This window comes from Oncorhynchus masou, unplaced genomic scaffold, assembly GCF_036934945.1.
Source record: "Oncorhynchus masou masou isolate Uvic2021 unplaced genomic scaffold, UVic_Omas_1.1 unplaced_scaffold_1402, whole genome shotgun sequence".
NCBI classification, from domain to species: Eukaryota; Metazoa; Chordata; class Actinopteri; order Salmoniformes; family Salmonidae; genus Oncorhynchus; species Oncorhynchus masou.
This window is the reverse complement of record NW_027003952.1, coordinates 62,501-75,179: the sequence shown is the minus strand read 5'-3', so window position 1 is coordinate 75,179 and position 12,679 is coordinate 62,501. Positions and strand designations below refer to the sequence as shown.

The 12,679-nt window shown below is 43.6% G+C and overlaps 1 protein-coding gene across 1 annotated transcript in view; it reads right to left on the bottom strand.

The window, feature by feature from the left end:
- Positions 1-12,679, bottom strand: part of LOC135530633 (ankyrin-2-like) — a gene marked incomplete at its 3' end in the record, with an annotated part of 134,174 nt that overhangs the window by 76,702 nt on the left and 44,793 nt on the right. Inside the window, 3 exon segments of the mRNA XM_064958918.1 lie at positions 2,081-2,179; positions 3,994-4,092; positions 11,751-11,948. Of these exon segments, the coding sequence (XP_064814990.1) occupies positions 2,081-2,179; positions 3,994-4,092; positions 11,751-11,948 (396 nt within the window).

Below are 12,679 nucleotides of genomic sequence, written 5' to 3'. Positions count from 1 at the left end.
TATTATGGGTCAACAGTAGTGTTATATAGGGGACAGTATTATGGGTCAACAGTAGTGTTATATAGGGGACAGTATTATGGGTCAACAGTAGTGTTATATAGGGGACAGTATTATGGGTCAACAGTAGTGTTATATAGGGGACAGTATTATGGGTCAACAGTAGTGTTATATAGGGGACAGTAGTGTTATATAGGGGACAGTATTATGGGTCAACAGTAGTGTTATATAGGGGACAGTATTATGGGTCAACAGTAGTGTTATATAGGGGACAGTATTATGGGTCAACAGTAGTGTTATATAGGGGACAGTATTATGGGTCAACAGTAGTGTTATATAGGGGACAGTATTATGGGTCAACAGTAGTGTTATATAGGGGACAGTATTATGGGTCAACAGTAGTGTTATATAGGGGACAGTATTATGGGTCAACAGTAGTGTTATATAGGGGACAGTATTATGGGTCAACAGTAGTGTTATATAGGGGACAGTATTATGGGTCAACAGTAGTGTTATATAGGGGACAGTATTATGGGTCAACAGTAGTGTTATATAGGGGACAGTATTATGGGTCAACAGTAGTGTTATATAGGGGACAGTATTATGGGTCAACAGTAGTGTTATATAGGGGACAGTATTATGGGTCAACAGTAGTGTTATATAGGGGACAGTATTATGGGTCAACAGTAGTGTTATATAGACAGTATTATGGGTCAACAGTAGTGTTATGGGTCAACAGTAGTGTTATATAGGGGACAGTATTATGGGTCAACAGTAGTGTTATATAGGGGACAGTATTATGGGTCAACAGTAGTGTTATATAGGGGACAGTATTATGGGTCAACAGTAGTGTTATATAGGGGACAGTATTATGGGTCAACAGTAGTGTTATATAGGGGACAGTATTATGGGTCAACAGTAGTGTTATATAGGGGACAGTATTATGGGTCAACAGTAGTGTTATATAGGGGACAGTATTATGGGTCAACAGTAGTGTTATATAGGGGACAGTATTATGGGTCAACAGTAGTGTTATATAGGGGACAGTATTATGGGTCAACAGTAGTGTTATATAGGGGACAGTATTATGGGTCAACAGTAGTGTTATATAGGGGACAGTATTATGGGTCAACAGTAGTGTTATATAGGGGACAGTATTATGGGTCAACAGTAGTGTTATATAGGGGACAGTATTATGGGTCAACAGTAGTGTTATATAGGGGACAGTATTATGGGTCAACAGTAGTGTTATATAGGGGACAGTATTATGGGTCAACAGTAGTGTTATATAGGGGACAGTATTATGGGTCAACAGTAGTGTTATATAGGGGACAGTATTATGGGTCAACAGTAGTGTTATATAGGGGACAGTATTATGGGTCAACAGTAGTGTTATATAGGGGACAGTATTATGGGTCAACAGTAGTGTTATATAGGGGACAGTATTATGGGTCAACAGTAGTGTTATATAGGGGACAGTATTATGGGTCAACAGTAGTGTTATATAGGGGACAGTATTATGGGTCAACAGTAGTGTTATATAGGGGACAGTATTATGGGTCAACAGTAGTGTTATATAGGGGACAGTATTATGGGTCAACAGTAGTGTTATATAGGGGTATTATGGGTCACAGTATTATGGGTCAACAGTAGTGTTATATAGGGGACAGTATTATGGGTCAACAGTAGTGTTATATAGGGGACAGTATTATGGGTCAACAGTAGTGTTATATAGGGGACAGTATTATGGGTCAACAGTAGTGTTATATAGGGGACAGTATTATATAGGGGATATGTTGCCATTTCTAGAAGCATCCATGGGTGTAGAGTATCTTTAATTATATGAAAATCGAGTGAAACAGGAAGGAACTATCTGAACTTGGCCAACAAGAAACATTTGTTTTTGTTTTCTTCCACAGAAGGTTTTTAATTGTTTTCCGTAAAAAATGTCCCTACCTAACAGGACCCAGAAGCGGACAGGCAGCTACTATCTAAACATGTCCGTTAAAAAAACAAGTTGTTATTTTCCACGGTAAAACATTTGAAAGTCTTTCCCCTGCCAGGTTTTGTGTTGTTTTCTCACCTTGGCGGTGGCGTGGGGCGACGCCCCTTTGTCCAGCAGCAGCAGTGCTACCTGCTGGTTGTCATAGTGAGCTGCCACGTGCAGCGGAGTCAGACCGTTCTGGAGGAGAGAACCACATTTATTACTTATCCCTTCATCTCTCCCTCCCTCCTTCTCTGTCATCTCTCCCTCTTTTTCTCTCTATCTATGCTGTATTCCCTCTCTCCTCTGTGTCATCTCTCTCTCTCTTTTCCCTCTCTATCTATGCTGTCTTCCCTCTCTCCTCTGTGTCATCTCTCTCTCTCTTTTCCCTCTCTATCTATGCTGTCTTCCCTCTCTCCTCTGTGTCATCTCTCCCTCTCTTTTTCTCTCTCTATCTATTCTGTATTCCCTCTTCCTTCTCTGTCATCTCTCCCTCTATTTTTCCCTCTCTATCTATTCTGTCTTCCCTCTTCCTTCTCTTCATCTCTCCCTCTCTTTTTCCCTCTCTATCTATTCTGTATTCCCTCTTCTTTCTCTGTCATCTATCCCTCTCTTTTTCCCTCTCTATCTATTCTGTCTTCCCTCTTCCTTCTCTGTCATCTCTCTCTCTCTTTTTCCCTCTCTATCTATTCTGTATTCCCTCTTCCTTCTCTGTCATCTCTCCCTCTCTTTTTCCCTCTCTATCTATTCTGTCTTCCCTCTTCCTTCTCTGTCATCTCTCTGCCACGTTTTCCCTCTCTATCTATTCTGTCTTCCCTCTTCCTTCTCTGTCATCCACATTTATTTTTCCCTCTCTATCTATTCTGTATTCCCTCTTCCTTCTCTGTCATCTCTCCCTCCCTTTTTCCCTCTCTATCTATTCTGTATTCCCTCTTCCTTCTCTGTCATCTCTCCCTCTCTTTTTCCCTCTCTATCTATTCTGTCTTCCCTCTTCCTTCTCTGTCATCTCTCCCTCTCTTTTTCCCTCTCTATCTATTCTGTCTTCCCTCTTCCTTCTCTGTCATCTATCCTCTCTTTTCCCTCTCTATCTATTCTGTCTTCCCTCTTCCTTCTCTGTCATCTCTCCTCTCTTTTTCCCTCTCTATCTATTCTGTCTTCCCTCTTCCTTCTCTGTCATCTCTCCCTCTCTTTTTCCCTCTCTATCTATTCTGTCTTCCCTCTTCCTTCTCTGTCATCTCTCCCTCTCTTTTTTCTCTCTAAATATTCTATCTTAACTCTCTTCTCCTCTGTGTCATCTCTCTCTCTCTTTTCTCTCTCTAGCTATGCTGTCTTCCCTCTCTCCTCTGTGTCATCTCTCTCTCTTTTCTCTCTCTAGCTATTCTGTCTTCCCTCTCTTCTCCTCCTGTCTCATCTCTCCCTCTCCTTTTCCCTCTCTAGCTATTCTGTCTTCCCTCTCTCCTCTGTCATCTCTCCTTCTCTCCTTCCCTCTCTAGCTATTCTGTCTTCCCTCTCTCCTCTGTGTCATCTCTCCTTCTCTCCTTCCCTCTCTAGCTATTATGTCTCCCTCTCTTATTCTCTCTCTAGCTATTTTGTCTTCCCTCTCTTCTCCTCCTGTCTCATCTCTCCCTCTCCTTTTCCATCTCTAGTTATTCTGTCATCTCTCCCTCTCCTTTTCCCTCTCTATCTATTCTGTCTCCCTCTCTTCTTCTCTCTCTAGCTATTCTGTCTTCCCTCTCTCCTCCTCTGTGCCTCCCTCTCTCCTTCTATAATCCATTTCTATGCTAACAATAGTTCTAGTTATTGTATTTCTGTAATAACACCAGTTCTACTTCCTGTATTTCTGTGATAACACAAATTCTACTTGTTGTATTTCTGTGATAATACCAGTTCTACTTGCTTTATTTCTGTGTTCTCACCAGTGCTAGTTACTGTATTTCTGTGATAACACCAGTTCTACTTGCTGTATTTCTATAATAACACAAGCTCTAGTTGCTGTATGTCTATGATAATACCTTGCCGGCTTCGTCAGGCATAGCTTTGCGCTGCAGGAGGAGTTTTGCCACCTCCAGGCTTCCATACTTGGCTGATACATGTAGAGGAGTGAATCCTTTCTGTTAGGGAGGAGGATACATGTAGAGGAGTGAATCATTTCTGTTAGGGAGGAGGATACATGTAGAGGAGTGAATCCTTTCTGTTAGGGGGAGGATACATGTAGAGGAGTGAATCATTTCTGTTAGGGAGGATACATGTAGAGGAGTGAATCATTTCTGTTAGGGAGGATACATGTAGATGAGTGAATCCTTTCTATAAGGGAGGAGGATACATGTAGAGGAGTGAATCCTTTCTGTTAGGGAGGATACATGTAGAGGAGTGAATCCTTTCTGTTAGGGGGAGGATACATGTAGAGGAGTGAATCATTTCTGTTAGGGGGAGGATACATGTAGAGGAGTGAATCCTTTCTGTTAGGGGGGAGGATACATGTAGAGGAGTGAATCATTTCTGTAAGGGAGGAGGATACATGTAGAGGAGTGAATCATTTCTGTAAGGGGGAGGATACATGTAGAGGAGTGAATCATTTCTGATAGGGGGGAGGATACATGTAGAGGAGTGAATCCTTTCTGTTAGGGAGGATACATGTAGAGGAGTGAATCCTTTCTGTTAGGGGGGGATACATGTAGAGGAGTGAATCCTTTCTGTTAGGGAGGATACATGTAGTGGAGTGAATCCTTTCTGTTAGGGAGGAGGATACATGTAGAGGAGTGAATCCTTTCTGTTAGGGAAGAGGATACATGTAGAGGAGTGAATCCTTTCTGTTAGGGGGGAGGATACATGTAGAGGAGTGAATCCTTTCTGTTAGGGAGGATACATGTAGAGGAGTGAATCCTTTCTGTTAGGGAGGAGGATACATGTAGAGGAGTGAATCCTTTCTGTTAGGGAGGATACATGTAGAGGAGTGAATCCTTTCTGTTAGGGAGGAGGATACATGTAGAGGAGTGAATCATTTCTGTTAGGGAGGATACATGTAGAGGAGTGAATCCTTTCTGTTAGGGAGGAGGATACATGTAGAGGAGTGAATCCTTTCTGTTAGGGAAGAGGATACATGTAGAGGAGTGAATCCTTTCTGTTAGGGGGGAGGATACATGTAGAGGAGTGAATCCTTTCTGAAAGGGAGGATACATGTAGTGGAGTGAATCCTTTCTGTTAGGGAGGAGGATACATGTAGATGAGTGAATCATTTCTGTTAGGGAGGATACATGTAGTGGAGTGAATCCTTTCTGTTAGGGAAGAGGATACATGTAGATGAGTGAATCATTTCTGTTAGGGAGGATACATGTAGAGGAGTGAATCCTTTCTGTTAGGGAGGAGGATACATGTAGAGGAGTGAATCCTTTCTGTTAGGGAAGAGGATACATGTAGAGGAGTGAATCCTTTCTGTTAGGGGGGAGGATACATGTAGAGGAGTGAATCCTTTCTGTAAGGAGGAGGATACATGTAGAGGAGTGAATCCTTTCTGTTAGGGAAGAGGATACATGTAGAGGAGTGAATCCTTTCTGAAAGGGAGGATACATGTAGTGGAGTGAATCCTTTCTGTTAGGGAGGAGGATACATGTAGAGGAGTGAATCCTTTCTGTTAGGGAAGAGGATACATGTAGATGAGTGAATCATTTCTGTTAGGGAGGATACATGTAGAGGAGTGAATCCTTTCTGTTAGGGAGGAGGATACATGTAGAGGGGTGAATCCTTTCTGTTAGGGAGGAGGATACATGTAGAGGAGTGAATCCTTTCTGTTAGGGGGGAGGATACATGTAGAGGAGTGAATCCTTTCTGTTGGGAGGAGGATACATGTAGAGGAGTGAATCCTTTCTGTTAGGGAGGATACATGTAGAGGAGTGAATCCTTTCTGTTAGGGAGGATACATGTAGAGGAGTGAATCATTTCTATAAGGGGGGAGGATACATGTAGAGGAGTGAATCATTTCTGTAAGGAGGGAGGATACATGTAGAGGAGTGAATCATTTCTGTAAGGGAGGAGGATACACGTAGAGGAGTGAATCCTTTCTGTAAGGGAGGATACATGTAGAGCAGTGAATCATTTCTGTAAGGGAGGATACATGTAGAGGAGTGAATCATTTCTGTTAGGGGGGAGGATACATGTAGAGGAGTGAATCCTTTCTGTAAGGGAGGATACATGTAGAGGAGTGAATCCTTTCTGTTAGGGAGGAGGATACATGTAGAGGAGTGAATCCTTTCTGTTAGGGAGGATACATGTAGAGGAGTGAATCATTTCTGTAAGGGAGGATACATGTAGAGGAGTGAATCCTTTCTGTTAGGGAGGAGGATACATGTAGAGGAGTGAATCCTTTCTGTAAGGGAGGATACATGTAGAGGAGTGAATCCTTTCTGTTAGGGAGGAGGATACATGTAGAGGAGTGAATCCTTTCTGTTAGGGAGGATACATGTAGAGGAGTGAATCCTTTCTGTAAGGGAGGAGGATACATGTAGAGGAGTGAATCCTTTCTGTTAGGGGGAGGATACATGTAGAGGAGTGAATCCTTTCTGTAAGGGAGGATACATGTAGAGGAGTGAATCATTTCTGTTAGGGAGGAGGATACATGTAGAGGAGTGAATCCTTTCTGTAAGGGAGGATACATGTAGAGGAGTGAATCATTTCTGTTAGGGGGAGGATACATGTAGAGGAGTGAATCCTTTCTGTTAGGGAGGAGGATACATGTAGAGGAGTGAATCCTTTCTGTTAGGGAGGAGGATACATGTAGAGGAGTGAATCATTTCTGTAAGGAAGGATACATGTAGAGGAGTGAATCATTTCTGTAAGGAAGGATACATGTAGAGGAGTGAATCCTTTCTGTAAGGGAGGAGGATACATGTAGAGGAGTGAATCATTTCTGTAAGGGAGGATACATGTAGAGGAGTGAATCCTTTCTGTTAGGGGGGAGGATACATGTAGAGGAGTGAATCCTTTCTGTTAGGGAGGATACATGTAGAGGAGTGAATCCTTTCTGTAAGGGAGGATACATGTAGAGGAGTGAATCCTTTCTGTAAGGGGGGGATACATGTAGAGGAGTGAATCCTTTCTGTTAGGGGGGAGGATACATGTAGAGGAGTGAATCATTTCTGTTAGGGAGGAGGATACATGTAGAGGAGTGAATCCTTTCTGTTAGGGAGGAGGATACATGTAGAGGAGTGAATCATTTCTGTAAGGGAGGATACATGTAGAGGAGTGAATCCTTTCTGTTAGGGAGGAGGATACATGTAGAGGAGTGAATCCTTTCTGTAAGGGAGGATACATGTAGAGGAGTGAATCATTTCTGTAAGGGAGGATACATGTAGAGGAGTGAATCCTTTCTGTTAGGGAGGAGGATACATGTAGAGGAGTGAATCCTTTCTGTAAGGGAGGATACATGTAGAGGAGTGAATCCTTTCTGTTAGGGAGGAGGATACATGTAGAGGAGTGAATCCTTTCTGTTAGGGAGGATACATGTAGAGGAGTGAATCCTTTCTGTTAGGGAGGAGGATACATGTAGAGGAGTGAATCCTTTCTGTTAGGGAGGAGGATACATGTAGAGGAGTGAATCCTTTCTGTTAGGGAGGATACATGTAGAGGAGTGAATCATTTCTGTTAGGGAGGAGGATACATGTAGAGGAGTGAATCCTTTCTGTAAGGGGGGATACATGTAGAGGAGTGAATCATTTCTGTTAGGGGGGAGGATACATGTAGAGGAGTGAATCCTTTCTGTTAGGGAGGATACATGTAGAGGAGTGAATCCTTTCTGTTAGGGGGGAGGATACATGTAGAGGAGTGAATCATTTCTGTTAGGGGGAGGATAAATGTAGAGGAGTGAATCCTTTCTGTAAGGGAGGAGGATACATGTAGAGGAGTGAATCATTTCTGTAAGGGAGGAGGATACATGTAGAGGAGTGAATCCTTTCTGTAAGGGAAGATACATGTAGAGGAGTGAATCCTTTCTGTTAGGGGGGAGGATACATGTAGAGGAGTGAATCCTTTCTGTTAGGGAGGATACATGTAGAGGAGTGAATCCTTTCTGTTAGGGAGGATACATGTAGAGGAGTGAATCCTTTCTGTAAGGGGGGGATACATGTAGAGGAGTGAATCATTTCTGTTAGGGGGGAGGATACATGTAGAGGAGTGAATCATTTCTGTTAGGGAGGAGGATACATGTAGAGGAGTGAATCCTTTCTGTTAGGGAGGAGGATACATGTAGAGGAGTGAATCATTTCTGTAAGGGGGAGGATACATGTAGAGGAGTGAATCATTTCTGTAAGGGAGGAGGATACATGTAGAGGAGTGAATCATTTCTGTAAGGGAGGAGGATACATGTAGAGGAGTGAATCCTTTCTGTAAGGGAAGATACATGTAGAGGAGTGAATCCTTTCTGTTAGGGGGGAGGATACATGTAGAGGAGTGAATCCTTTCTGTTAGGGAGGATACATGTAGAGGAGTGAATCCTTTCTGTTAGGGAGGATACATGTAGAGGAGTGAATCCTTTCTGTTAGGGAGGAGGATACATGTAGAGGAGTGAATCCTTTCTGTTAGGGAGGAGGATACATGTAGAGGAGTGAATCCTTTCTGTAAGGGAGGATACATGTAGAGGAGTGAATCCTTTCTGTTAGGGGGAGGATACATGTAGAGGAGTGAATCCTTTCTGTAAGGGAGGATACATGTAGAGGAGTGAATCCTTTCTGTAAGGGAGGATACATGTAGAGGAGTGAATCCTTTCTGTTAGGGAGGAGGATACATGTAGAGGAGTGAATCCTTTCTGTAAGGGAGGATACATGTAGAGGAGTGAATCCTTTCTGTTAGGGAGGAGGATACATGTAGAGGAGTGAATCCTTTCTGTTAGGGAGGATACATGTAGAGGAGTGAATCCTTTCTGTAAGGGAGGAGGATACATGTAGAGGAGTGAATCCTTTCTGTAAGGGGGGAGGATACATGTAGAGGAGTGAATCATTTCTGTTAGGGAGGAGGATACATGTAGAGGAGTGAATCCTTTCTGTTAGGGAGGAGGATACATGTAGAGGAGTGAATCCTTTCTGTTAGGGGGAGGATACATGTAGAGGAGTGAATCCTTTCTGTTAGGGGGAGGATACATGTAGAGGAGTGAATCCTTTCTGTTAGGGAGGATACATGTAGAGGAGTGAATCCTTTCTGTTAGGGAGGATACATGTAGAGGAGTGAATCATTTCTGTTAGGGGGGAGGATACATGTAGAGGAGTGAATCATTTCTGTAAGGAGGGAGGATACATGTAGAGGAGTGAATCATTTCTGTAAGGGAGGAGGATACACGTAGAGGAGTGAATCCTTTCTGTAAGGGAGGATACATGTAGAGCAGTGAATCATTTCTGTAAGGGAGGATACATGTAGAGGAGTGAATCATTTCTGTAAGGGGGGAGGATACATGTAGAGGAGTGAATCATTTCTGTAAGGGAGGATACATGTAGAGGAGTGAATCCTTTCTGTTAGGGAGGAGGATACATGTAGAGGAGTGAATCCTTTCTGTAAGGGAGGATACATGTAGAGGAGTGAATCATTTCTGTAAGGGAGGATACATGTAGAGGAGTGAATCCTTTCTGTTAGGGAGGAGGATACATGTAGAGGAGTGAATCCTTTCTGTAAGGGAGGATACATGTAGAGGAGTGAATCCTTTCTGTTAGGGAGGAGGATACATGTAGAGGAGTGAATCCTTTCTGTTAGGGAGGATACATGTAGAGGAGTGAATCCTTTCTGTTAGGGGGGAGGATACATGTAGAGGAGTGAATCCTTTCTGTTAGGGAGGAGGATACATGTAGAGGAGTGAATCCTTTCTGTTAGGGAGGATACATGTAGAGGAGTGAATCCTTTCTGTTAGGGAGGAGGATACATGTAGAGGAGTGAATCCTTTCTGTAAGGGGGGGGATACATGTAGAGGAGTGAATCATTTCTGTTAGGGGGGAGGATACATGTAGAGGAGTGAATCCTTTCTGTTAGGGAGGAGGATACATGTAGAGGAGTGAATCCTTTCTGTTAGGGAGGAGGATACATGTAGAGGAGTGAATCATTTCTGTAAGGGGGAGGATACATGTAGAGGAGTGAATCATTTCTGTAAGGGAGGAGGATACATGTAGAGGAGTGAATCATTTCTGTAAGGGAGGAGGATACATGTAGAGGAGTGAATCCTTTCTGTAAGGGAAGATACATGTAGAGGAGTGAATCCTTTCTGTTAGGGGGGAGGATACATGTAGAGGAGTGAATCCTTTCTGTTAGGGAGGATACATGTAGAGGAGTGAATCCTTTCTGTTAGGGAGGATACATGTAGAGGAGTGAATCCTTTCTGTTAGGGAGGATACATGTAGAGGAGTGAATCATTTCTGTTAGGGAGGAGGATACATGTAGAGGAGTGAAATCTTTCTGTAAGGGGGGGATACATGTAGAGGAGTGAATCATTTCTGTTAGGGGGAGGATACATGTAGAGGAGTGAATCATTTCTGTTAGGGAGGAGGATACATGTAGAGGAGTGAATCCTTTCTGTTAGGGAGGAGGATACATGTAGAGGAGTGAATCATTTCTGTAAGGGGGAGGATACATGTAGAGGAGTGAATCATTTCTGTAAGGGAGGAGGATACATGTAGAGGAGTGAATCATTTCTGTAAGGGAGGAGGATACATGTAGAGGAGTGAATCCTTTCTGTAAGGGAAGATACATGTAGAGGAGTGAATCCTTTCTGTTAGGGGGGAGGATACATGTAGAGGAGTGAATCCTTTCTGTTAGGGAGGATACATGTAGAGGAGTGAATCCTTTCTGTTAGGGGAGGATACATGTAGAGGAGTGAATCCTTTCTGTTAGGGAGGAGGATACATGTAGAGGAGTGAATCCTTTCTGTTAGGGAGGAGGATACATGTAGAGGAGTGAATCCTTTCTGTAAGGGAGGATACATGTAGAGGAGTGAATCCTTTCTGTTAGGGAGGAGGATACATGTAGAGGAGTGAATCCTTTCTGTAAGGGAGGATACATGTAGAGGAGTGAATCCTTTCTGTAAGGGAGGATACATGTAGAGGAGTGAATCCTTTCTGTTAGGGAGGAGGATACATGTAGAGGAGTGAATCCTTTCTGTAAGGGAGGATACATGTAGAGGAGTGAATCCTTTCTGTTAAACCACCATGGGAGGAGGATACATGTAGAGGAGTGAATCCTTTCTGTTAGGGAGGATACATGTAGAGGAGTGAATCCTTTCTGTAAGGGAGGAGGATACATGTAGAGGAGTGAATCCTTTCTGTAAGGGGGGAGGATACATGTAGAGGAGTGAATCCTTTCTGTTAGGGAGGAGGATACATGTAGAGGAGTGAATCCTTTCTGTTAGGGGGGAGGATACATGTAGAGGAGTGAATCATTTCTGTAAGGGGGAGGATACATGTAGAGGAGTGAATCATTTCTGTAAGGGAGGAGGATACATGTAGAGGAGTGAATCATTTCTGTAAGGGAGGAGGATACATGTAGAGGAGTGAATCCTTTCTGTAAGGGAGGAGGATACATGTAGAGGAGTGAATCCTTTCTGTAAGGGAGGAGGATACATGTAGAGGAGTGAATCCTTTCTGTAAGGGGGAGGATACATGTAGAGGAGACAGATAGAGCACTGTGTGAGTATATATAGAGTTATGTGTGTGTGTGTGTGTGTGCGTGTGTGTGTGTATCTGTGTGTGTATGTGTGTGTGTGTGTGCATGTGTATGTGTGTGTGTGTGTGTGTGTATATCCTACCTTGGTAGCCAGTGAGTGTGAAGCCCCAGCCTCCAACAACACAGCGGTGGTCTCCAACTGTCCCTCCCTGGCAGCGATGTGCAGAGGACTGTATCCATTAGTAGTGGAGGCGTCGGGATGAGCCATGTGCTGCAGTAACAGCTGGACGATCTCTGTCTTCCCCAGACGGGACGCAATGTGGAGGGGGGTCTGGTCCTCCTACAGGGACTGAAGGCTTTAGGGTGCTGTGCTCGGCTCATTAAACCACCATGTGAACTAGCCCTCACTAGCCAACGGGATAGTTTGGCAAGTGTTCAACTAGCCGGTCTAAAAATGTCTGGCCTCGAGCTAGTGGGCTGAGCTTAAATTCCTTCCCTAGTTATACACGTCATGGTTCACCTCTAGATAGATGTCAACTCCACACCAGGAGCAATGAAAGAATAAAAATGCACAAGAGAAATAAAATATCATTTGAATACGGCACGGAGTCGCAAAGTAGCTTTTTAGTGCAGTCTGTCTGGCCAGTTGTTACTGTGACTGGTCTGTCTGGCCAGTTGTTAAAGTGACTGGTCTGTCTGGTCAGTTGTTAAAGTGACTGGTCTGTCTGGCTAGTTGTTACTGTGACTGGTCTGTCTGGCCAGTTGTTACTGTGACTGGTCTGTCTGGCCAGTTGTTACTGTGACTGGTCTGTCTGGTCAGTTGTTACTGTGACTGGTCTGTCTGGCCTGTCGTTACTGTGACTGTTCTGTCTGGCCAGTTGTTACTGTGACTGGTCTGTCTGGTCAGTTGTTACTGTGACTGGTCTGTCTGGCCAGTCGTTACTGTGACTGCTCTGTCTGGCCAGTTGTTACTGTGACTGGTCTGTCTGGCCAGTTGTTACTGTGACTGGTCTGTCTGGCCAGTTGTTACTCTGACTGGTCTGTCTGGCCAGTTGTTACTGTGACTGGTCT